Genomic DNA, 25,665 nt, shown 5'->3' on the forward strand with positions numbered 1-25,665 from the left:
TTAACAGATCTTGGACACAAAGATTCCTGTTTCAACTGTCCAGATGTTTTATCTTTTTAACTCAGCAAGTGCTAAACTTGTGCATAGTAAGCAATTAATATTGATTTTTTTTTCAACCTAAAAATGTGAAAATCAAGCCTTATTGCTTTCCCATTCCAATTTCATCAGTAATAAGGAGTTTGCAAACCCAATGGCTACTCCTACAGGTTCAAAATTATATTCATGTCACCCCTTATATCGCTTTAATACAACCCTTCCATCTCTGGGGAATTTACATTGGGGAATTACCTCAAACTAAGTAGCAAGTATCCATAGAAACTCATCCATTTCATATGTCCCAGTGGCTTTTGATATTGAGCAATGAGAATAAAAATCAAATAACTACACAGGATAGTTGCTCAGTGTTAAATTTTTTCCCACCGTGTCCTTAATTTGAAGTGCTAGGCAAAAAGTTCACCTTCTCTTGCTAACTGATTTTTGTCATAAATGTCATGAAAAGTACTTGAGAAAAAAGGGTAAAACACCTTGTAAAAAAAAACCCACAGCAAAATAAACAAACAAAACCACAAACCCAAACAAAACAGCAAACAAGCAAACAAAAAACCAAACACAAACCCCAAAGGTAGCATAAGGTAAGGCAGCATCAGTTCATCTTACTGAGTACCTTTAAGTTTTACTAAGCAGACTGTCTTCAGGAAATTAGATCAGAATCTGCACCAATTAGACCTTGGCTTCTCTCTGTCATAGCATGTAAAATGTTAAAGGCAATAGAGTTGTGATAACAGCTGCAGACTCAAAATTAACCCACTTCAATCAATTTATTTGGAAAAGGTTTCTGAATAAAGGACAAGTGGTAAGGACTACTGACCTACACCAGAATGGTTTGTTGTAGCAACTGAAAACCTTAACTTCCACATTTGCAGACTAAGACCTTCATATTGAAAGATGTGTTCTTACCCTGCTTGCCTGCTAAAGGACATCACAAGCAGGTGTACTGGCACAACTGGAAGGTAGCTGAATTGCAGCAAGGCAACAAAAGTAAGAAATTGAAGGCAGAAAGCAAGCAGGAGGTACAATGTGTAGCTGTGCACCTGAACTCTTTGGACTAAAAATCATCCCATTTTATTATTGAAAAGCAAAAAAATATGGAAATCTCTTTGAAATATTTGTTTGCACTTTCCAACTTTCATAATGACTTTAAGATAAATTTGCCTCAAGTACTTAGCAACTCTAAAGAGGCTGTGGTAACTCTTTAGTAAGTCAACTATGTACCCATCCAAAAAGTCAATCAGAAGAACATAGCACTGACTTTTCTGAAAATTGTCATGCACTCCAAATTAATTTACACTTGCTTAATAACATTTACACACCTCCAGAGCCCTGAAACCAAATACAGAGTATCTTGTATGAAGTCACCCAGAATCAGTGTCCTGTTCTGCTGATAGACAAGAACGGGCTACTTACTGGCTGTCAGACAGCCCCAAACATACATAGATGCTACGATAGGACCCACATTGAGTAACCTTCAGTATTTTGTTGGCACTGATGAAGACAAAGGAAAAAGGACATCGAATTTAGGAACTGGACTAGATCTTCCCTTTGCTTTCTCTATAGGGTGATAACAGAGATGGGAAAGCGAAGGGGACATTTTGCAGCTGTGTTACTTTTTTGCAGCAGCAGCACAATCGTTTGCCCACTGGGGTCAAAGATGGCTTTGTGCTCCCAAAAAGGTTTTATAAGCATGGAGCTTGGAAGGAAATCTCACTTAGCTACTGTTAAGAGCTGTATGTTAACTGACTTTCAGCGTACATGCAATAAGGAAACAAATGCACTTTTATCTCCAATCTTTAGTTCACCTTGAAGAGCCCACATAAGAACTATACTCGGCAGCAGACTGACATTCTGGTCTACCTAGGAAAGTTGAAGAGAAAGGGGCAAAGTAAACTCCCTTAGGCAAAAATCTTCTGGTACTTCTCTCCTCTGAAGAATGAGAAGACACACAACCCCAATTCAACAAAGCACTAATCCTTGTTATTTGAAATATGCCCTTCAATCTGCCATAACTGAGTTCTGTTCAGCAACTAAGATGCAGCAGCTACAGAGACTAGAAAGCATAACAGCAATAAGGTAATGCATCTGGCTTCTTTCCAGACCATTCACCCCTCTCTTCAGGCCAGCCCAATTTATTCAGCTTCAGTCCAGAAGAAAACATCCTTACAAGTATTAAATAAGATCTCAAATGAGGAGCCCTGCTAGGAGGTGAAGCATATCATTCCACACAGATCAAAGCTGGCTTGACTGAGCTCGATAACCACCTTTTGCCCTATGAACAGCTGGTCTGGGAAGCCTCTTTGGACAAAGACAGTTTTGAATAGATGAAGTCAGTTGTTTCTTGGAGCTTTGGCACTAGCTACGTCTTTTACAACGAGAGTGAAGGACTACAGAAGCTTTCAAAACAGATTCCCAGCAAACTTCAATGCAAACACAAGGTGAAATGGCCATAATCATACAAGAAAAGATTAGTTTATCGCTTAACTATACCCTCCTCTGAGATAAAGCACAGTAACCTCATCTCACTGCTAAACAGACTGCCTATTGTTTTCTTGCTTGACTGGCACTAAAAGGAAACATGTTTCGCTGTGTGGCCTAAAGACAGATCCCATTTGGTAGAGTAAACATCTATTTGGTTTTGTCCATATGTAACAGTCAAAAAGCATAATCTTAAACTATTGCAATAAGGGTGGAAAGGACTAAATATTTCACTCCTTTTTTATCTTGCAATGTGAAAAGACATCTTTTCCTACACTACCTTCTGACAACACCAAACACACACAAGGGCATTTCCACATCATTGTACTAACTGAGAGCTGCATGTCACATAAAGATCAATCCCGCCATAAGTTCCATTGTGAGGATTTTCTCCATACACAGAAAAATTCAGTTTCAACCAAGATTTTCCTCTAAATAATTAAGGTTTGTAATTATTCTGGAGACACTTTAGAACTGCAAAAGGAAGAAGCAGAACAAGTTAACTTTCAAGATTTTAAGGAAACTCTTTAGAGGGAAGAAACGTGGAAAAATAATTGTAGGAACAATACTTTTCACATAATTTCTTTAGCATTAATGTTTACCTAGCAGACAAGACTGAGAAGGCAGTCACCTTATAATGTCTGGGCCAGATTATTAAGCTCCTATTGTGTGAACTACCAATGCTGGCACCGTCATTGTTGTTTCCTAAGGAGCTGGCAACAGACTGTCATGCAGTTCTACAAAACCGGGATACCAAGCTGAGTTCCTTAAACCTCAGAAATGTCTCACTTCTATATAAAGGTCCACTCCCTGACTTTTTGTTTAGGGTTTTTCATGTGGGTTGTATCACAAGCCTTAGCTAGGACACTGACCTCTTCTAGTTGGCAGGCTTTGACGACGCTCTTGTACCGGTATTCATCGTAAGAAACACCAAAAATTATGTTCTCCTTTATTGTTCCGGGCATGATCCAAGAGACTTGAGGCGAGAAGGATATCCTTCCACTATGTTTAATTTTACCCTGTGAAGGCTCCAATTCTCCCATTATCAACATCAGAAGAGAAGTCTGAAAAATCATTAATACTTGATTAATACATCAGAGATGTGTACAACCATAAGAAATGCTAAACAAGGTGAGAGTCACTCTACTGTGTCAACTAAATGGCACACTTGTCTTGCAAAGTGTGTCACTATAAGCACTGATCTGGTACAAGCTGGAGATTTTCATGTTACACATGAAGGGCCTCTGAAATGAGAGGAACTTATTTCAACAAGTAGTAAAAATTGTGTAAGATGTCTTGTATAAAAGGCATGCAGCTGCAAGAGTTTGTCCTTTTAATTAAGCTTCTAGTAATTTTACAAGGTAAAAATGTGAGTATCTGCAAGACATAGAATCATAGAATCAGCCAGGTTGGAAGACACTTCCAAGATCATCCAGTCCAACCTAGCACCCAGCGCTATGCAGTCAACTAGACCATGCCACTAAGTGCCTCAGCCAGTCTTCTCTTGAACACCACCCGCCTGGGCAGCCCATTCCAATGCCAATCACTCTCTCTGCCAACAACTTCCTCCTAACATCCAGCCTGCACTTCCCCTGGCACAACTTGAGACTGCGTCCCCTTGTTCTATTGCTGGTTGCCTGGGAGAAGAGACCAACCCCCACCTGCCTACGACCTCCCTTAAGGTAGTTGTAGACAGCAATGAGGTCCCCCCTGAGCGTCCTCTTGCCTTGGGCAAGTTGTGCTTTAGGAGGAAACCCTAAGTAAGAGCTGGGAAAGGTGCTTGAAGCACTTCCTCCTAACATCCAGCCTATACTTCCCCCGACACAACTTGAGACTGTGTCCCCTAGGGTATTATTATTTACGGAGAAATTAAACTTTTAAGATTGTCAGTGACTGCTTGGCTTGTTCTTTGTACAACACAATTTATGTTTACAATTTGGCTAGCATTTACAAGCCTTCTATCTGTATTGCCTTGAAAAATGCAACTTCTATGTGTATACGTATACAATTACTCACAAACTGCTCAGTGTGATTTGAATTTTCCTCTATAGCTGTTAAGTCATTTACGTGAATACATGACCTAAGGATATTTAGCACTTCCCTTCATAAAAGAATTGATTGCAATTTCAGTACTGACATGTTATAATTTCAAAGTTAATCAGTAGCTTGTAGTAACCTTGCCACACAGCACTGGCTACTAGATCAAAGAATACAATTGAGAAATACAAGGAAAAATATGTTACAATGCCATTCCACTGGTGTTCTTATCACTAATAAACAGTTAGCAAAGCTAGGACGTAGAGCCAAAGATCTAAAAACCTGTCTAAGTCACAGTTCCATGCTGTCAAGCCCAGAGATCATTTGACAAGTTGCACAATATGTGGGGTTTTCTTATGAAATCAGTTCTGGGCCCCCCCAGTTTAGGAGGGAATTGAGATGCCTGAGCGTGTCCAGAGAAGGGCGACGAGGCTGGGGAGAGGCCTTGAGCACAGCCCTATGAGGAGAGGCTGAGGGAGCTGGGATTGGTTAGCCTGGAGAAGAGGAGGCTCAGGGGAGACCTCATTGCTGTCTACAACTACCTGAGGGGTGGTTGTGGCCAGGAGGAGGTTGCTCTCTTCTCTCAGGTGGCCAGCACCAGAACAAGAGGACACAGCCTCAGGCTACGCCAGGGGAAATTTAGGCTTGAGGTGAGGAGAAAGTTCTTCCCTGAGAGAGTCATTGGACACTGGAATGGGCTGCCCGGGGAGGTGGTGGAGTCGCCGTCCCTGGGGCTGTTCAGGGCAAGGTTGGATGTGGCACTTGGTGCCATGGTCTAGCCTTAAGCTCTGTGGTAAAGGGTTGGACTTGATGATCTGTGAGGTCTCTTCCAACCCTGATGATACTGAGATAATATTGAAGTTGGTGAGTTCTTTGCTCCAGTAGACAAAACATTTTACCCCATGAAGTAAAAGAAGTCAGAATACTTTCACCAATGATGTTAAACAGGAAAAGTAAAGTTAACAAACACATAGTGAATATTTGATTTGACTTGCATGCCTACTCAGAAAACTCACTGAAGGTGGAAGACTCATCTAATGATTTGCCGTTCAATGGTAATATTAATTAATATTAATGAAGTTAATCAGATGTGTTATCTGCAAATTAAATGTACTGGTAACATTTAGAGATTCTCAAATGATGATTATTCTAAACCAGAGTTTTTCCTCAGAAAACCACCAGCTTCAGCCATTTTACTGAACCTTACAGTTTATTCATACTGCAGCCATCATTTTTACAGTGAGCACAGCAAGAATACAGTACCAAGACAGGTAACAACCCAATATTATTTCTTAAAATTATTAGGACTTTTGTTAAAACAGCAGAAATAGAAATACCTTGCCTGCTCCAGTAGATCCAGAAACAGCTAATAACTCTCCCCTCTCAATCTTGAAATTTATATCTTGAAGAACAGGAGAGGCATGAAGGGGAAAATTACTGAAGAAGAGACTGTTGTCAGTGCTAGGAGCTTTGCTGTTGTTGTTTTCCTGGTTTGCTTTTATGAACAGCTCTCCAACTCCCTGCAACCACACAGAGATATGTATTTGTATGCATGTAAAACAATAAATGAAATGTATATGCAGACATGCAGATATACAATGTATAACATTTATTATATTTGTAATTACATATGCTCATTAATAGATATATATGTACACACTTAATCATAGAATCAGAGTCAGAGAGTCAACCAGGCTGGAAGAGACCTCCAAGATCATCCAGTCCAACCTAGCACCCAGCCCTAGCCAGTCCACTAGACCATGGCACTAAATTATCCAGTCTTTTTTTGCCTCATTCAGTCTTTTCTTGAACACCTCTAGGGATGGTGACTCCACCACCTCCCTGGGCAGCCCATTCCGATGCCAATCACTCTCTCTGGCAAGAACTTCCTCCTAACATCCAACCTAGACCTCCCCCAGCACACCTTGAGGCTGTGTCCCCTTGTTCTGTTGCTGGTTGCCTGGGAGAAGAGACCAACCCCCACCTGGCTACAGCCTCCCTTCAGGTGGTTGTAGGTGTTGAACTTGCTCCTAAATTTGTGGACACGAACAAAATTTGCCTGTTGTAGAACTGCTTTCCAATGATTACACATGCCACAGCTTGATTGTTTCCAGGCAGGCTTCTATCAGATATAGCTCCTTTTTGCAGACCTCAGCACTTATTAAACGGTCTCCTCCAAAGTTTCTCAAACATGGGTACTTAGATATCATGTGTTAGTTACTTGTCTGCTGATAAGTGAAGCCAAATACACTCTGTGTTATAATTTAGTTGGAGTGAAAGTACTAACCTCATCCCAAAATGCTGTTACTTTGTCCAGCTCAACCCCAGTGGTTGTTAGATTATACTCCAGGGTTTTATATTCTTTCTTCAGCAAGAAATCCTAGAAACACCATGAAAGCAGATGAGAAGAAATGATAACTGACAATACTGCATGAAGAGTACACACTTGACAATATTGAGCACTACCTAGTATTTCTAATGGTGTTACTGAGTTATAGGATCTTAAAAAGAGACATCAATATAGCTCATACTTCTTTCAGATGCAGAAGGAAATGTTTTGGAAATTAACAATTCTTTCACTGCTACTGAATGCATAACCACAAATGCATGTTCTTCTGGTTTAGAAAGATTATCAAAACCTGCCATTTCCTGTACTTGCAGGGCTTATATAAGGCACCATTATCCCTTCCACCTTAAACCCTTTCAAATAAAGCTTTGGGTTTGGAGTGGCAAGTGGGAGGATGCCTTCTGTTAAACAGTCAAAGCAACTACATGCTGCTATCTGCCTGTTCCAAAGTGGTAAGAGTTTATAACAGTTAGAACAATGTCTATGCTGGGGGGGGGGGGGGAACCCAAACAACAACAACAACAACAGCCACCAGCCAACCAAAAAAAAAAACCAAAACCAACCCACAAACAAACCAAAAAACCCCAAGAAGACAGATGATGATCCCAGCCAGTGCAGCACTAAAATAGTGTAATTTCAAGTGACACGCATCAGCAACCCAATGCTTGTGTCAGGAAAAAAGAGTAACTGTATGATACTGAGGAAAGGTAGCTTCTTTGTTCCATGATTTTATTAAGGTTATGCAGTCTGGAGGGAACATCTCCTCTGAATTGTCTTTTAAATGTGTGTGTAGAGCTAAGTGTCTCTATGTAGGCAGTACACTGGACAAACTAAGCAGATATGGCAGAACACCAGTTCTTTATGGTATGCTTGGGAATTTCCCAGTTATAACAAGGAGAAGGTAAAAAGCAGATGACTGAGAGGGCAGGGAGCTCAGGCAAAACATGCAGCTTATAAAAGTAAAAATTAAAGGGAAAAAATCATAGCTAGGCTTTCACAACAACGCTGGTGGGGTGATCCAGTGGAGTTGCAGGGGCAGTTGTAGCTAGAGGAAGGACACTAACCCCAAAACACTTCATGGGTTAGAAAACATGGCTTCAGCTACAGGTAAAATACAATAACCAAGGGCACATAGCTGCAAAATATGAGTGGTTTATTATTTTTGTTTGTTTCTTTTGACAAATGAAGGGCATCAGTGTTGTCTGCAGTCTGTCCGTGGAGTCAATACTGAATCTGCCACAAAGAGATGATTATTTATGGGTTCTGGAACACCCACAGAGCTAATAACCCCAGACAAGGACACAGCAAAGTGAGGGCAATTGTATGACAATTGGGTTTGCCAGTTCTGTGACAGAGCACTGGATATACTCTTTCAGGAACAAGGAGAGAGAGGATACCTCCACTAATGCCTAGGCAACCTGAGAGCACAAGGACTGCCTACAAGTATACATCTGCATGTTGAATAGAAAAGTTTTTGGCCAGATTTCTCAAATTTTCTGCCCATAAAATATGACAGCTGCTTTGTATTCCATATTAATGCTCAGGTTTCTGATTTAAGTTCCATATTAGGCATTTTTATCGCATTAGATAGAATAAAATCTATTTTTTCTACTATAAAAATCTAAAAACCAGGAGGGAGAAGCCTAAGATTTCTCCCTGAAATACAGTACAAGTTCTTTTCATGAGGAGTGATTTCAAAACCACAGGAAAAAACAGAGAGAATTCATGAGAATTCATCCTGATTTGGCTCTACAGATAAGCTTCTCAAGCTGATATATGGACAACTGACTCAGTAGGTAAGGTAGATAATAATTATTTGACCAGTACCTTAATTATGTTTACTACTCACAATGAATGAGTTGCACATTTGCATAAGATGTGCAAAATCTCCTGCTGTTCTCACCACTAATAGGTAGGAAAACAGTATCACAGTATCACCAAGGTTGGGCAGTCATTTTATCTATTCCAGGTATGAAGCCTGGCATTAGGTATTTAATATGGCTTCCATATTGGATAGGGTTGGATTCTATTTGTTTTTGGGGTTTTCTTTTGTTTTGTGTTTTTGTTTGTTTGGCTGTTGGTTGTTTTTTTCTTTTTCCATTTATGTTTTATGACAGAAGATACAGTAGTTTAACCCTCAGTGCAGAAAGCATACTGTTAGGCATCTGTCTTTTGCAAGACCAGAAACTTCTTACTCAGCCTTTTGGAAAAGCCAGAATCTGGTATGATGGAAAAAAATAAGAGTCACAAATTTCACAGTATCACAGTATCATCAGGGTTGGAAGAGACCTCACAGGTCATCAAGTCCAACCCTTTACCACAGAGTTCAAGGCTAGACCATGGCACCAAGTGCCACGTCCAATCCTGCCTTGAACAGCTCCAGGGACAGCAACTCCACCACCTCCCCAGGCAGCCCATTCCAGTGTCCAATGACTCTCTCAGTGAAGAACTTTCTCCTCACCTCGAACCTAAATCTCCCCTGGCGTAGCTTGGGGCTGTGTGCTCTTGTTCTGGTGCTGGCCACCTGAGAGAAGAGAGCAACCTCCTCCTGGCTACAACCTCCCCTCAGCTAGTTGTAGACAGCAATAAGGTCTCCCCTGAGCCTCCTCTTCTCCAAAAGAAGATCTGTGGCTGTACCTACTGGAAGCTCTGCTATATAAAACACATACTAATTCTGTACTTCCTTTTATGAAGGAAAAAGATCTCCTAAGCACCACAACTCATGATACATTTTTATCATTTTTCTTACTCTGCAATGAGAATAGACACCAAAATACCACGATTTAAGTAACACTAAACAGGGTGCAGGTAGCATGAGAGTCCTGTGGTAATGCTGCCTGGGGAACCACATAACATGAAGATTGATAGCAACATTTCATGGTGCACAGTCAAAGCAATATATAGTATGTTCCAAAAGTCTGCACAAATGCTGTGTGCTTTTGTTGATCAAGTGACAAGATAACACGCTATAAAGAATTAGCTTACGTAGTTGGGAAGATTTTAGTGTATGTGCCCTACCTGTATTTTGTTTATTGCTCCAATAGAGTCATACCAGGTCTGCACAGACCCAGGAAACTGCCTGGTCACTGTCATTCGAAGAACAATGCAGAAGGAGATGGTGGTGAATATTTTGCGGAGAATAATTCCTTTGGTCACAGCATATGGAAGTACAGCTAAAAACACCACAAAAAAGCCTGAGAAGAAGAAGGCTGAGCTGTTGAAATATCTCACATAAGCAGCTTTTCGGGTAAGTTTCAGCTCAGTTCTGTTTAAAAAAACAAACAAACAAACAAATAATTAATATAAGAGTCTACAGTTTACATCTTACAAATGTTTTGAATGGAACTGTTGGTAAAACAATTAACCCAGAGGCTCATCCCATCCTTCTTATTTTCTAGCACTGCAGTTAAAAAACAAGGTTCAACAGGAAAAAAAAAAAAGGTGGACTCAAAATTTGAGATGAATGTTCAGGGATATCAGGCAAAATAACAACCATCTATGTCATCATTTAGATACCTTGTAAACCACAAGCCTCTACAATTCCTGGCACAATCCTACTTAAGCATATAATGTTGTGATATATAATGCACTCCCAAAAGCATCACTTCCTGTTCTTGTGATCATGTAGATTCCCTTGATTTAGTGGAAGATGTCCCTGCCTATGGCAGAGGGTTGGAACTAGATGATCTTTAAGGTCCCTTCCAATCCAAATCATTCTATGATCCAGGACAGGTTATGCTGATACAGTATGGCAACTTGGAGAAGTGATGCAAGGGACAGGATGAGGCTCCTGCATATACAGACCATTGTGTCTGGTCATGAAGTGATGCTGCAGGAATCAGTACAAATATGTGAGCTTCAGATTCTTTGCTTAATATAAAGATGTGACTTCCACTGACAAAAGTGTAGATACTTCCAGCCTTGGACTTCATCTTCCCTAGTGCTTTCCTATGTCTCAGGGGAAGTGTTTGGTGTGGTGGGTTTTCATTTTGCTGAATACACTGCAAATCCCATATGACTGCAGGTATGTTTTATTCAGGCAGCTGTTAGGAGCAGTTATTACCAGCTAATTACCACCTAAGAGGGCACACAGGAGGCAGTCCATACTGGTCCCTTTAAAGTCTCCCCAGGAGAGTTTGCCTGCAGCAGAGTTATACCTGCAGGATGGCTAGTCCTGGTAGGTCAAGTCTACCAGAGCTAAGAGCACAAGTCTGTATGGTTCACTAAAATTGGTTAAACTGTTTGACATCAGAAGATGACTGCATACAGAAATGGCTTGGTAACAGCTGAGTTATAATGCACTATTGCTAAAACACAGATACGGCTTCAAGCACAAACTCTCAGGTCCCACCAGCTTGACAAGTCAACTGACTGAGAGGCCCTGCAGAGCTGGTTCAGTAAAGCAAAAATTCAGCTGAACCTGACATTCATGGGATGACATACTCGTGGTATTTTCAGCAAGTGACCTGTTGCATCACTCAAAAAAATGTGTTATTTTGCTGCAGAGAAGCAGAAGAGAGATACTTTGATCCTGTCGTATTGCTCACACACTTGCCTTTTAAGAACCCATTCATAATGCAATAAAAATTAGTTCCAGCATTACAAAATACACCACAAATTATTGTAGAAAGCATAGACCATAAAGTGGCATTCCTCCTTTTCCATGTTTCTGTGACCATTTTGTAGACTAAAGTTTATTTCATAATTTCTACAGTATTTTCTCAGAAGATATGATCTCCCGTTTCCTGAATGCAATGCATGTGAGACCGGAGGAATCCTAACCTGGTTCCATCCTCAAGCTAGAACTCCCAACCTAGATTCAGAATGAGTTTTCTCTGTTTACTGTAGATCATTACCAATCTCAAGATCTTCCTTCTTCTAAAATGACTCTGCTTTCCCTAGGTTGTCTTTCAGAAATCAGCTGAACAATGAAGTGTTTGTGTTACAATACCATTTAATCTCTTTTATTATGTGATAATATGACACCTTCATTTCTTTGCTTTTACTTTATTTTCCCAATAACACACCTGGCACAGAATTTTAATTCCCTGTAAAGGACTAAACAAATACATGTGACAGCTTTACTGCAGTGTCACCCACCAATCAATATGTCACTTCTTCCTTCCCTCAGGACTCCCTGTCAATAACAAAGATATCCTTCTCATAGCTCTCAGATAGCTAGGTTAGAGCTTTTATCTCCTTACTGCTTCAGGTCTGGCACTTCCAGGTCAATTCTTATATTAAAGAAATAAGCATTACCCAAGGCTATCTACAGATAATAAATGTGAATGCAGTTATGGAGGATGAATGGTACAAGCTGCACTACTTTAATCCTTCATGCAACATTTGAAACCAGCTTTATTGCATTTCTCAGAGAATGGCTGCAGAGAACTCATACTATTTCCTTCACCACAGAATAGGAAAGTCTGCAACATCTTAAGCACCCATCACAAAAGAGCTTTTTATTGTAAGGTGAGGATAGGGTTGGCCGGAAACAAACACAGATGCCACAACTGTTTTACCTGTGCAAACTCACCAGGGAAATACCATTACAATGAATGAGGAAGCATATAATAATTAAAACAAAAAAATGATTCTCTCTTCTGTAATGAACTTGACAAATTGGAGGGGGGAGGGGAGGGGGAATTGCAGCCAAGCTGCAGAATGGGAATGCAGTTAGTTTATGGAGTTGTTGATGTGCTTTCTGCCTTAACTAATAAGATCACAGATGGTGTTCATAAACATCTAATACATTTTTTTTCCCCCAATCACATAAAACAAATTGACTAACAAATGAGAACACTTACTCACGGATGCTTTCAATCATTTTCTCCATTGCATCTTCCCAACAGTAGGCTTTAACCGACTGAATGTTTTCAATTATTTCTGATGTGATGACAAGTCTCTCGTTGATCTTTCCTGCCCTCTTATTCCTACAAAGTAAAATGGCAGTAGGTGGCTCTTCATCTTTTTCATCTTGTAAAGTTAGTTTTTATCTCTTGGTGTTTTATGGAAACATTTCCCCTACAAGCCTGTGCTTGAAATGTACATTTTAACAGAATTATCGCGAAGAATGTGAGAGCAATTATTAGAAACAGAGTAATTGTTTTACTAAGGAGAAAAAACAAGCTCTGAAAAGAATAAATCGAGTCAGTAACAAGAAGTTTTAATTCTACAAAGCATTAGCACTATTCACTGCATGTTAGGCCTTTCGTTTTAAGTTTAGACAGCTGCCGCTATATAAGTAAAGGCTTGGCTGTGGTTTTCGCAGAGCTGCCAACACTCTTGAGAGTCCCTTTTTGTAACAATGTCATCATGAGAGAGTCTGGATCCAGTGGCATATGCTTCTTAAACCAGAAAGTTTCAGACAAATACACTGGAATATTTTAAAACAGCTTCATCACCTGTATTTCATCATCCTTTGTCCCAGCCAGGCTTGGAAGATGGCCAGGACTATTAGAAAAGCAAGTCCAGAAAATGCAGAGGCTTCTAACATATCCCAGAGCAGTCCCATCAACAGTGCCACTTGTAAAGGTGCAATCCATACAAAATGAGCCAGAGCAAGACCCTGTGGAAGTCCACAGCAGAAAATAATAGTAATACAAGTTATGGATGTGCTCTGAAAATTACATGGAAAGAAAGAAGTCATTAAAGTGACACTTTGAAGAAGGTAGTGAAGAATGGTACAAATATTTCCAGTAGTAAAACGAGTTTATGAAGGAGGATATGTGATCCTGAGCACATAGCATTCTGGGTGTTAATTATGGTGACAATGCCGTAACACATAGACATTCCACACCTGAAGTGTGATTTATGTAAGGTAAAGTTCAGTCTGCAGTTGTCTCTTTGCTGTGTATCTGCACAAGTTAAAATCCTGGCTTTGTGAAAGCAAACAGAATTTGCCATTGATGCTGGCCTTTTCAACCACTGCCCGATGAGAAAAATACACAAAATAATCTCCCAAGAGTGATTTCATCTGATACAGGAGGCAAATGCTACTTTTGGTGGAGAGATGAGCACTGTGTGAACACAGCTAATTTCAGATTGCTGCCTACATCAGTCATGATCACATCAGACAGATATGATCCTGTGATCAGATTACACAGAGGTCTGTGTTACTGCAGCCACACTATTGCGGTGATGGAGAGCTTGTCCTAGCTTGTTAGGTCCTAAATTATATTTCTCTATGTAGTAATATAGTGCTTAAAGTAAATACAGCCTACAGCACCAGCCATATGTCTACAGTTTCTGATCTTGTTCTTTGAGCCAGCAGTGTGCCCAGATGGCCAAGACAGCCAATGGCATCCTGGCCTGCATCAGGAACAGTAGCACAAGGGAGGTTATTCTTCCTCTATACTCTACACTGGTCAGACCACACCTTGAGTACTGTGTCCAGTTCTGGGCCCCTCAGTTCAAGAGAGGTGTTGAGGTGCTGGAACATGTCCAGAGAAGGGTGACAAAGCTGGCGAGGGGCGTGGAACACAAACCCTATGAGGAGAGGCTGAGGGAGCTGGAGTTGTTTAGCCTGGAGAAGAGGAGGCTCAGGGGTGACCTCATTGCTGTCTACAACTACCTGAAGGGAGGTCGTAGGCAGGTGGGGGGTGGCCTCTTCTCCCAGGCAACCAGCAACAGAACAAGGGGACACAGTCTCAAGTTGTGCTGGGGGAAGTACAGGCTGGATGTTAGGAGGAAGTTCTTCCCAGAGAGAGTGATTGGCATTGGAATGGGCTGCCCAGGGAGGTGGTGGAGTCACCATCCCTGGAGGTGTTCAAGAAAAGACTGGCTGAGGCACTTAGTGCCATGGTCTAGTTGACTGGATAGGGTTGGGAGATAGGTTGGACTGGATGATCTTGGAGGTCTCTTCCAACCTGGTTGATTCTATGATTCATAGGAAGCAAACCTCACACTGTCAGTGGGACAATTAGACACACATACTAAACAGAAGTTAGTAGAGTTTATGGTCCTCAAAGCCATTACCAGGGATTTTTCCTCTGTCTTTAATGAAAGACAAGTTTTACAGGAGACTCTGGGAATATTTTGCAAGATGTATGTGTTAGGAATGATTCCTAATAAGGGTTTACATCAACCCTTACTAACTTTTAGGACAGTGGGTAATAGTACCAACAGGATGCTGAACATCATCACTTGTTCGATGATATGAACAGAATGGGTCACTTTAGTAAACAGGTACAGTGTTCAGTAAAAAAGGATGGAAGGACTGAAGCAGCAAGTTCTGACCTCTGTGAAACTAACTGTGTAACCCAGAGTTTTCCTGGCAAGTTCTCAGGGGACTGTAGAACAAACATGTTTTTCTGATGTACCTGTTCTTTTAGGTTTCCTCTACTAATCAGCATAGGAGATAAAGGATGTTATTAAGCACCAGAACAAGCATTTCCATGACCACATGCCAACATATTTTCTAAAGGTAGTGATTCATTTTATATCTACAACGAGCAACCGGTGTGGTTCATCATTTATGCCCCTTCCTTCCTTAATATTTTTCATGAAGCACTTGGAGCATTGCATTTGTATTTGGTGGATGACCAAGTAGATAAAACAACTGATGACATACCTCATCAAATTTGTTCAGATTGTTGGAAAGAAGACTGACCAGTTGTCCAGTACTTATTTTATCTAGAACTCTGCTTGACAGTTTTAATATCTGTAAAAGAAAACAAACCCACAGAACTCATTCCCATAAACCAGAACAAATACAGATAAAATAAGCAATGGTACAGTAGTACATATAACAATTCACTTATCTGTTTATGCTGTAAAGGAAGTCTCATTAAACTTGTTATTTATGTCACTTGAATTTTATGTAGTCATTAAACTGCTTTACAAATATTGATTTATTGACTTAGTCCTTGCTTTCTGTTGAATATTTTATGCATATAGATATATATGCAAATCTAAGTTTTAATTAGGCATGCATGCTGTGTGCTGCTGTGCATCCTCAATAGTCTCCTACTGTGCCTGTCTTGGCAAATATATTTGAGAACTGTTTTCACAGTGAGCTGTGAACTAGAGTAACTAACATGCTTGTTTAAATTAGCTGCTTTGGTATTGGCAAAACCAAATGCCTTTTTTAATCTTGGGGTTGGTGAACACGTGATGCATCAGTATCTTGTTGATCTCTCCATCAGAGATTGCACACAGTATCGTTCAAACTCAATTCCTTCTATGCTATATGCATTGTTTAAAGCTTTGCTTTGGAAAATGTGCTCTGGCCAACAGCATATGCTCCCTTTCCTTTGAAATACAAGTGCATAATAGGAGCACAGAACAGTTATGGCATTTCACCACATATCCAGTCAAACTAGCTGTAGACAAGTCTTTAATGCTTAGAACTTAGGAAAGAGAGAGCTGTCAGAAACTGATGTTAGTCACATTATTCTTTTGTGTACTTTGTGTACCTTGGCTAATAAATCTATCAATCTTTCAACAAATTGGCCTAAACATTATGTAGGCTACAGACAGAGGTTTGGCTTTGAGTGTAAATTAAACAATTACCTTCTTATAAATCAAGCTAAACATAGCTATCCTCATTTGCATTCCTATATGATGAAGGCCAAATACAGCAGGATGTATGAGCAGTGTTCTCACAAGGAAGAGAAGGCACAAGCCAATGCCCAGGTAGTAGGCTATGGATCTTTCATCAGAGTTGTCTGGATCATAAGAAGCTATTATTCTTCCTAGCACAAGTGGTTGCACAGATTTTGTTACTTCCTGCAGATAAAAATAGGGAAAATAATTTTGGTCAGCAATTAATTGATTTTTTTTCCAAAAAGGTTAACATTTTAATTTCAACTCTTACCAAGCTCTACATCTTAAATGAAGGAGCCAGATCTGTTTGCTATGCAAACTAAAGAAAGTTGCAGTAATTTCAGAGGAGTTGCACAGGAGAACAGCAACTCACTGCTGTCTTACTCTGTGATGGTCCTGCAACTCTGCTAAAACAACTCTAGTTTGCAACTTTTTTTTGATCATTTCCTATGGAAGTGATAACTGAAATTAGCTTGCACATTTAATTTTCAGAGTTGCAAAGGATTATGGATTAACTACATCATATAACAGAATCCAGTTTAGCAGGTAGCATCTCTCTTTTGGCCTCTAGGGAACAGTTCTCAGTACACTTTACCAGACATACAGGAAGACAGATTGCTCCTGAAATGTTCACCACCAGAATACAGTAAGGAGATAGCTAAGACATAAAGTAAGAGGAAATAGCAGCATCATAAAATATAAACAGTTTGGATCATCCTATTAAACAGTTCTAGACATTGCATCCAGGATTGCACCAAAAGCAGGATGAGAGGGCTTAAATGGTAGCTGAGGCAAATTTAATAAAGGTCCCAGAGAGAAGCCAAACCAGTCCCTCCTGCATTGGCAGTTCAGTATTTCCCATCCTAGGATGAGCAACACGGTAGAGAACCAAAGTAGGCGAGGAAAGAGGTAGTATCAGACTGCAAAACCACAAGCCATCCAAATGATCTGCTATGGTCCTGACTTGACTTTCATCTGCTATTACATTCAGCCTTAGCCTCCTTTTCTGTTGCGATTAAACTCTCTTAGCGTTATCTCACCTTTGCCTTCCATGTCCCTTCACGATCTCGTCACCCTCATATTTTCACTTCCATAAACTCATTCTTTTTCAGTTCTGCTTCTTGCCCATTTTTTCCTTCTGTAATGGTTTGGGAGTTACCTGCCCACCCCTCCCCCCCCCCCCTTATGAAATCACCCAAACTAGACTCAGCTGGCTGAAAGTTAAGGAATGAAGCTTTATATTTACAGCTTAGCGTAATATACAAGCAGGTATGTACAATATTTACAGCTATATACAACAATGCACAAGTTAAAGGTAATACAGAAACACAACACCCCTCCCAGAAATCAGAGCCCCCAGGAGGGGCTCTCAACCACCTTTCCACCCCTCTACCTTGTGCCAGTTTGCCTAATGTGCAGGTGAGTTTGGAGGATCAGTAAGGTGGGGTTAGAGACAGAAGGATTAGTTATACAGAGGACGCCCAGGGAGAAAAGCACAGACACCAACTCCAACAGAGACACACACTCTGTCTTATCTATGTTTATGTTCTTCTTTTTATACATCTCAGCAAGACTATGAGTGAAGTAGACATCACCACTGTTTCCTTTTCACAGCCTATAATCTAATTTTTCTCATTAAAATATTCCAATTTGCCTCAAATTAGCACACCTTCCCTATTCCTTCCTCAAACAATGCAAAAAATTCAGTGTCCTGAGGTCAAATGATTTGCTTCACCTTCTGCATGAGCATCTGAAAGATATGAAGCATGTATGTGCTCCTTTAGCTTCATTGTTGTACTCAGCACAAAAATACCTAGTGCTGCCTAGTTCTTCTTTCTGTTCTCAGCAGAAAGCATTTGATACTGCAAAAATAGCAAGAAACTGTATAATTTTTTTGTACATATGTGTTAAATTCTGTCATTAAGTTATTAGTATAGCCTTTAATTCACACAGACCACCATACAGAGACTCAGAGAGAAGTGAACCAGCAAAGTTCATCTGTAATTAATGTTTTACAGTAATAAATAGATTGGGGAAATCTCCTTTAATTTTCTTTTATTTCTCCTCTGGGTTCCTCTTGATTTCTTCTCCAAGACCAATCCCAAGTACTTCTACAACCTGTATTGTAATTCCTTTTAAATGTCACTGTTGGTGGAGCTTTTCCCATGGAAGAGATGAATTTTTACATCTCAAATAGGACACCTGTGTTATGCACCACAATTCCCAAATTAAACACCACTCTGTCTCAACACAAATGCTGTAAATCTGCAGCCAGTTTTGACAAAGACTTCAGTGTTATTAGTGGGCAAAGGGAGGGGATGTTTATTAAAACACACATGACCCAAGTCAGCTGTGCTTAGACCATATGCATCCCCAAGCAGCAAAACAAAACTCCCCAAAAACTCACAAAATATGAAACAGTCACCTCTCAAGGACAATGCAGTGCTTTCATACTCTCAGAGATTTCAAGATAAGCTTTCAAATATAGACTTAAAAGAGACAGGTTTTTTTCCCCTGTATTTACTCTTATTCCAGTGAAAATGCCACACTCTGCTGCTGTGTTTGTTATGACTATAAAGATATTGCATACATGCCTAGCTCACTGGGGGAAAAAAAGGTGATTACAGACTAAGGGGTAGAATAATGACTGGCAATAAGCCAAATCATTTTCTATCTCATGGGGCATAAAAATCTGCTGGTTTGCAGTGGAGATTTATCAGCTTGCTTTCTGAAGATACAAATCTGCAGACAGATGAAAGCAGAGCTACCCCTTTTTTTCTCTTGTGGCCTCAAAATTACCCACTGATATAAATATGGATAAATAAACTGATTAGAATGACCTGACTAAAAAAAAAAAAGAAAGGGGGGGATTAATGAACCTGACAGAAAATACATTTTTCAAGATTTATGTTTTTCCTTCTCCTGTCCCTCTTTACTCTGCATCTATCATAGCCCACTGAGAAACTCAGAAACATCCCTCTCATAGAAATCTTAATTAATAGAGCAAAGATCTGAAGAGAAATGAGAGCATGACACAGGATACTGTGCTAATCTGAGCTGGTAAGACTATTCTTATGCAATTAGAACTTTTACATTGTGTGTATCCCCCATATGTTCAATCACTCTGCATTTAAAGACAATAATGCACATCTCTGTTTTGGCATATGCCCAAGAAGTGCTTCAGGACTTTCATATCCTTCCCTGCCTTCTCACTCACACCCATGACCTCTATGCAAGAACTTCAGGAAATCCTCATTAGGGTCCTTTGGGATATGATAGTAAAACCATTTCTAAGTTAACGTTAGCAGCTGCTGTGCCTGAGTGGAAATATACATTTCATGGGGATGAATGTCAAAGAAAACTGTAAGTAGAATCAAACTGATCCTCGCAGCAAAGAATGCAATCTGTTAGCTGGTATCAGCTGCTAAAAAACAGGATTTTTGTTTCGCTGCTGTGCAGCCTTTTTTTAACTTGCAAGACGCATTTGCTGATGAGGTGAAGTGTGGAAGCCGTCGCAAACAGCAGGGGAGCAGATACATTCAGTGCATCAAATCAACCTGCCTAACGCAACGCTGCTTATGAGGGAGAGCTGTAGTACTCTAGGGGGCCAGAGCGCATGTGTCCACCCTGCAATAACATCATTACCTACGGCGTGTGAGGGGAAAGGGGGAGAGAGAAAAACTACTGGAGCTAATGAGAGCAAAGCTGTGATGCCAGTTGCAGCAACAACTACACAAACAGCAGGGATGTTGGCAGAGTTGAAACCGTGTTCCAAGAAAGGTGCAGTGAGAACAGCTCAGGGATTAGACAAGAGAAGAGTTGAAAGGAAAGTGAAGTTCAAAAGAATGCACAACTTGGTTGCACCTATGCCAGTACGGCACAACATCCTGTCCCCATTCAATTTAATGGCAAAGCTCCCGTTAATTTCCGTGAGCAGAGCCTGAAAAGAACACCAGCAGCTTCAGCAGCAAGTTTTTCCTCTTATAGCTTTCAATACTATGAAGACTGATGATAACAGAACCAAGAATTTAAACAAAGATCTCACATTTCCATGTTCATTGTGAAAGGTGCAAAATTTTACTGTGTGCTGAATTGCACATCTGCAATTTCTTACCTAAGTGGAAAATGAAGACTGTGACTCAAAAATCCTGCAGTCCTGTTCTAGCCTCACCTGGTCTAAAGTTCTGTGCCCTTTGAAAAGTCCACACAGAGAAATAAACCTTGCACAGTTCCCACACGTGCGTGCCCACATGCACTTTGCTTGCCTGTACACTGGGGAAAGGAAGCTATCCTTAAAACTGCCTATAAAAACCCTTAGATGCTGCTTAACTTCTAACAGGAATGCATGACCCTGGAAGTTTCAGCAGGCAGATGCTGTGGGAACATCTGTTGTAACTTGTGATAGGCTACATTCGTGGAACTGCTGGGTTTATTTAAAATACAAAACTGTCAGGAATAAGGAGTTTCTTGCTTGGCAAGGGAAAAAGTTTAGAATTTGGAAGGTAGAGATTACATGGGTATATAAAAGTAGTGGGGTAGGAATCCACAAAGAAAGCCTCTCATCACAAAGAAGTTACCAAACAACATGAAAGAGTTTAAAGAGAAGGATTAACACACAGTTCCTTAATAGGAGAACAAGCCCTGTCTTAGATGGTTAACTGCCCTACTTAAACAGTTAATTGACTCACCATCTTCCATTCTAGACACATTGCCTCCTGTCATACCTCCATGGTGCTCAAACGGAGGACAGAAAAGCCCTCCACAGCGAACACAGAGGGTATCATAAAGATCAGCTCATCTCCTTTCTCTTTGTGCAGTCCTTTCGTATGGAGAAGATAAGCACAGCACAGCATAGCAAGTGTCTTTGGGCCAGATCTGCATCAGTGGCAACTTCAGACTAAGGCAAGTGGCAGTGAGAAGATAGACGAGGCTCTTCACTAATGACAAGAGTCTGACAAGTGGGAGAGACTTGAACTGGGAGACAAAGTTGGTTTGGGAGCTAATTTCTTGATTCCTCTGTTTTTAGTCAGATTTTATGTCCACACTTGGGAACACCTCTATCCACAGGAAAGAAGCAAAGTGATAAAATGTAAAGAACGTTTTCACTCTTGGTTTTATTTTCTAAAATCAACTCCTGGCACTGAGAAATTTCAGAATTGTTCTTTATGAGCTGTATTGTGGGAACAGCCTAAATGCCTATGTGATATCTTTTTAATCCCTGAAGCAAGGTGACAGGCTGAGAGACATCCTAAATTTACTGTAGAATAAAAAGTATCTGAATGTTTCCTTTTAACAGGAAGCAATTTCCATTTTCTTAGAAAATTTAATCTCTGTCGATTTATTTGTGACTTCCAAGATTTTTCACTGTCACACTCACTGTGAAAAAGTGTATCCTTGTGTTTACATGGACTCTTGCACCCATTGCCCCTCGTCCCATCATTGGACATCACTGAGAAGAGCCTGGCTCTGTCCTCCCAGCACTCACCCTTCACATACTTATAAACATTAATGAGGTCATCCCTCAGTCTCCTCTTCTCCAAGCTCCCTCAACCTTTCCTCATCATATTAGGGAGATGTTCCCTCGCACTCCACTTCTGTCAAATCCACAGGTCTTGAAAGTACAGCTAAACCAGACCACATTCAATACTAATGCAAGTGGAATTAATTCCTTTTTGTATCAGCCTTCTGAAAATAAAGATCTAGCCTAGAGATCCATCTCACATCTGAAAACAGTGTCTGAGTACCTCTGATAACTTTGGGCCATCCAGGCTATTACAACTGCAGGTTTTCTTACCTCAGCATTTTGAACAAAGCAGCATGGAGTGTTATTATCTCAGTTTTACCTCTAAATTGCAGATACTTGAAAATAACATGGATATTTAATGTGCATGTTTGTTAACTGCAGTTTTCAGTTTGCCCATTCAACAGATCTGGTGAGACACCATCAATAATAAACTATTCTCACAGCTCTTAAACTCAGCGATAGGACTGTCAAGCAGCTGGCACTTACAAAGTAATCTTATCTAGCATGTTGGAAACATGATAAACATAATCAATTCAGAATTTCACATCAGATTTCTGATCACAGACTTTGTGGCAGAAACAGCAACGAGATCCAAGTACTTTTCACGTGGTTCTCTATGTGGAATTGTTAACCAGTAACAAAAATAACTTGATTGTTGCGTACATAAGCCCAAATAAAGCAATTAACTATCAATCTGGCTGGTAGTCACTTTGACAAAGCTGATCAAATCATGTGACATCACACTATTATTTACTTTAAGGGCAGGAAATTCTTTAGAGAATTCTTAAAAGAAATGGAAGCATGAGAAAAAACCTGGTTTCAGCAGTGATGTAAAGCTTTGGGTGCTCCACTTGCACTTAGAGAAGCATACACCAGCACCTAGCACTATGTACATTTCAAAACGTTACCATATATTAGGATTAATGTTTTAGCACCTTTAAAACACTGTCAGAAAACACTTTTTTTTTTTAAATTAAAGTCTCTAAATATCTCTCTGTATTTCTTATTATAAGCCACACACAGAGCAAAATCTTTAGTTATTCACAGTATTCTGCATTAATGTATTAATCCCTAACACTTGTACCTATTTACAGGACACTGAAAGTCTGCAGAAAAGAAACAAAAAGAAAAACACTCTTACCCCTAAATATAATATTATTCCATAAAACATAAACTTCCAGAAAAAGCATCGTCGCAGAGCATTAATAAGTTTGGGTTTTTTCTTTGAAGTTGCCAGCTCTCTGTCCCACTCTCTGAAAAGGAACCAAAAAACAAGACCATTAAGTTGCATGAGCAAATACATGGGTCTATGGCTCTGACATACTTCAATTCACTCAAGTATATCCAAGGAGATTTAGCTAAGGTGACTAATGAAAGAAAGCTTTGCAGAGACCCCAAAGACCTGGCCTTCATTGACTTGGTAGATCAATAGAAGTTCAAACCTAGTTCAGCCACATATTTGGCAGTTTTAAATACTCAGCCATACATCACCCCACAGGGAATTAATTCATGAAAAGGTCACATTGTATGTTTTAAAGAAACCCGCTGTACTTAAGACCAAAGCACAAATAATAGGCAAATAAATGTTTTGGAGCTCTTCCAGTCTGCAATAAAGAAAACACCAACAAAGCATCAAAAATGTAACTATTGTACTGCTTTCCTTTTTTCTTTTTTTAAACTGGTATTGCTGGGACAATAATTTTCTACTGGATAAAAAAAATTGCTGATCAGAAGCAATATTATATACATAAAGCATATGTTTAGTCAAAATTCAATTCACAGATTAAAGCACTCATAAGAATTTCCTCTCTTTTTTTCCATTTTTTAACAGCTAAGTAAGGAGAATATTTCAATTATAAATCATCAAAATGCATTAAGCATAACAATGCTCTCGGCACATTTCACCAGTTTTGAATACGTGTCACACTGCAATTAAATTTAATTGGATTGGCACAAAAGTGCAGACCTGGGCTGTCCCCAGCACACCAGGGAAGGCTACACCAGAGGAGTGAATAGAGGCACTGGGTTTAGGCACCTGTATCTGTGAGAGTTAATCCCAAGTGCGGCACCGTTTCTGAATTAGGACCAATTGAAATAGGGCAGATACGAGAGGAAGCCTAAATGAGGGAAGTCAGGGTATGACTGCTGCAGAAACAATCTCTCAGCAGTGGTATCAAAAGAAAATATGTTTTTTTAGTGAACAAAACAAAGCCAAAACTCAAACAAAGGATATTTTGGGAAGAAAAAACAGCAGAATAGGGAATTCACTTTAAAGCTGAGTCTAGCCTGCTCAAAGAGTAGATGTCAGCTGTAACTGTATATAGTAACTTAGGTCATCTAAGTGATACACTTGCACCAGGGATCCCAATTACCTCCAAAGGACAACTGCTGAAGACACTTAAACCAGCCAATGAGCTTGCACCCTGTGCTGCTTAAACATTAAATGCAACAGATTTTCACAAACATTTCCATGTGGTTCCTGCAACAAAGTTATTTCATGAATCTTCCATACCTTTCTAGCTTTTCAGAAAGATTATCAGCAGAGTCTGCAGAAGGGATTTGATAAATATCTGACAGCTCCAACCGTCGTCTGTAACCCTTCCTCAATATTGGCTTTGTCCATCTAAGTAGAGGGGAAAAAATTATATATATATAAAAGAGCCAAACAGTTTCTGACATTACTTCTGGAGTTGCATTGTCACACCCTGAATGGACATACATATACACACACATGCAATACAACATGAGCCAGCAGTGTGCCCAGGTGGCCAAGAGAGCCAGTGGCATCCTGGCCTGCATCAGGAATGGTGTGGTCAGCAGGAGCAGGGAGGTCATTCTGCCCCTGTACTCTGCACTGGTTAGACCACACCTTGAGTACTGTGTTCAGTTCTGGGCCCCCCAGTTTAGGAGGGACACTGAGATGCTTGAGCGTGTCCAGAGAAGGGCGACGAGGCTGGTGAGAGGCCTTGAGCACAGCCCTACGAGGAGAGGCTGAGGGAGCTGGGATTGGTTAGCCTGGAGAAGAGGAGGCTCAGGGGTGACCTTATTGCTGTCTACAACTACCTGAGGGGTGGTTGTGGCCAGGGGGAGGTTGCTCTCTTCTCTCAGGCAGCCAGCACCAGAACGAGAGGACACAGCCTCAGGCTGTGCCAGGGGAAATTTAGGCTTCAGGTGAGGAGAAAGTTCTTCACTGAGAGAGTCATTGGGCACTGGAATGGGCTGCCCGGGGAGGTGGTGGAGTCGCCGTCCCTGGAGCTGTTCAAGGCAGGATTGGACGTGGCACTTGGTGCCATGGTGTAGCCTTGAGCTCTGTGGTGAAGGGTTGGACTTGATGATCTATGAGGTCTCTTCCAACCCTGTTGATACTGTGACGCTGTAACATAGCACAGTGCAACTCTGCCTTACACTCACAAAACTGTGTTGGTAAGCACAGCATTAGAAGCATGATTGTGAGAAGTTCTGCAGTCATATCATGGTTTCAGATGAATCACATAGGCTCCAGCTCAGTTTCTGACAGCGCTGTAGCTGAGAAATAACAGACAATTCATGGTATTTGACAGCAAGGCAGCTGGGAGAGAATGACTGGTAAAACATCCACAAGATTTACTTCAACTGGAAGTGAGGGACAGTGTTTTCAGGGATATTTTAAAAATGGATGAGAAGAAAACTTTAATGTAGAGAA

The 25,665-nt window shown here is 40.4% G+C and overlaps 1 protein-coding gene across 5 annotated transcripts in view; it reads right to left on the reverse strand.

Moving 5' to 3' along the window:
- Positions 1–25,665, reverse strand: part of CFTR (CF transmembrane conductance regulator) — a 96,999-nt gene that overhangs the window by 59,155 nt on the left and 12,179 nt on the right. For all 5 annotated transcript variants that reach the window (XM_064142069.1, XM_064142071.1, XM_064142068.1 and 2 more), the window contains 10 exons: positions 24,496–24,606; positions 23,125–23,236; positions 16,427–16,642; positions 15,486–15,575; positions 13,318–13,481; positions 12,721–12,846; positions 9,932–10,178; positions 6,854–6,946; positions 5,904–6,086; positions 3,402–3,593 (listed from right to left, as the gene is read on the reverse strand). In XM_064142069.1, coding sequence (XP_063998139.1) covers positions 3,402–3,593; positions 5,904–6,086; positions 6,854–6,946; positions 9,932–10,178; positions 12,721–12,846; positions 13,318–13,481; positions 15,486–15,575; positions 16,427–16,642; positions 23,125–23,236; positions 24,496–24,606 — 1,534 coding nt within the window. The remainder of the gene's footprint in view (positions 1–3,401; positions 3,594–5,903; positions 6,087–6,853; positions 6,947–9,931; positions 10,179–12,720; positions 12,847–13,317; positions 13,482–15,485; positions 15,576–16,426; positions 16,643–23,124; positions 23,237–24,495; positions 24,607–25,665) is intronic.

Source organism: Pogoniulus pusillus, chromosome 4, assembly GCF_015220805.1.
Source record: "Pogoniulus pusillus isolate bPogPus1 chromosome 4, bPogPus1.pri, whole genome shotgun sequence".
Taxonomy (NCBI): domain Eukaryota; kingdom Metazoa; phylum Chordata; class Aves; order Piciformes; family Lybiidae; genus Pogoniulus; species Pogoniulus pusillus.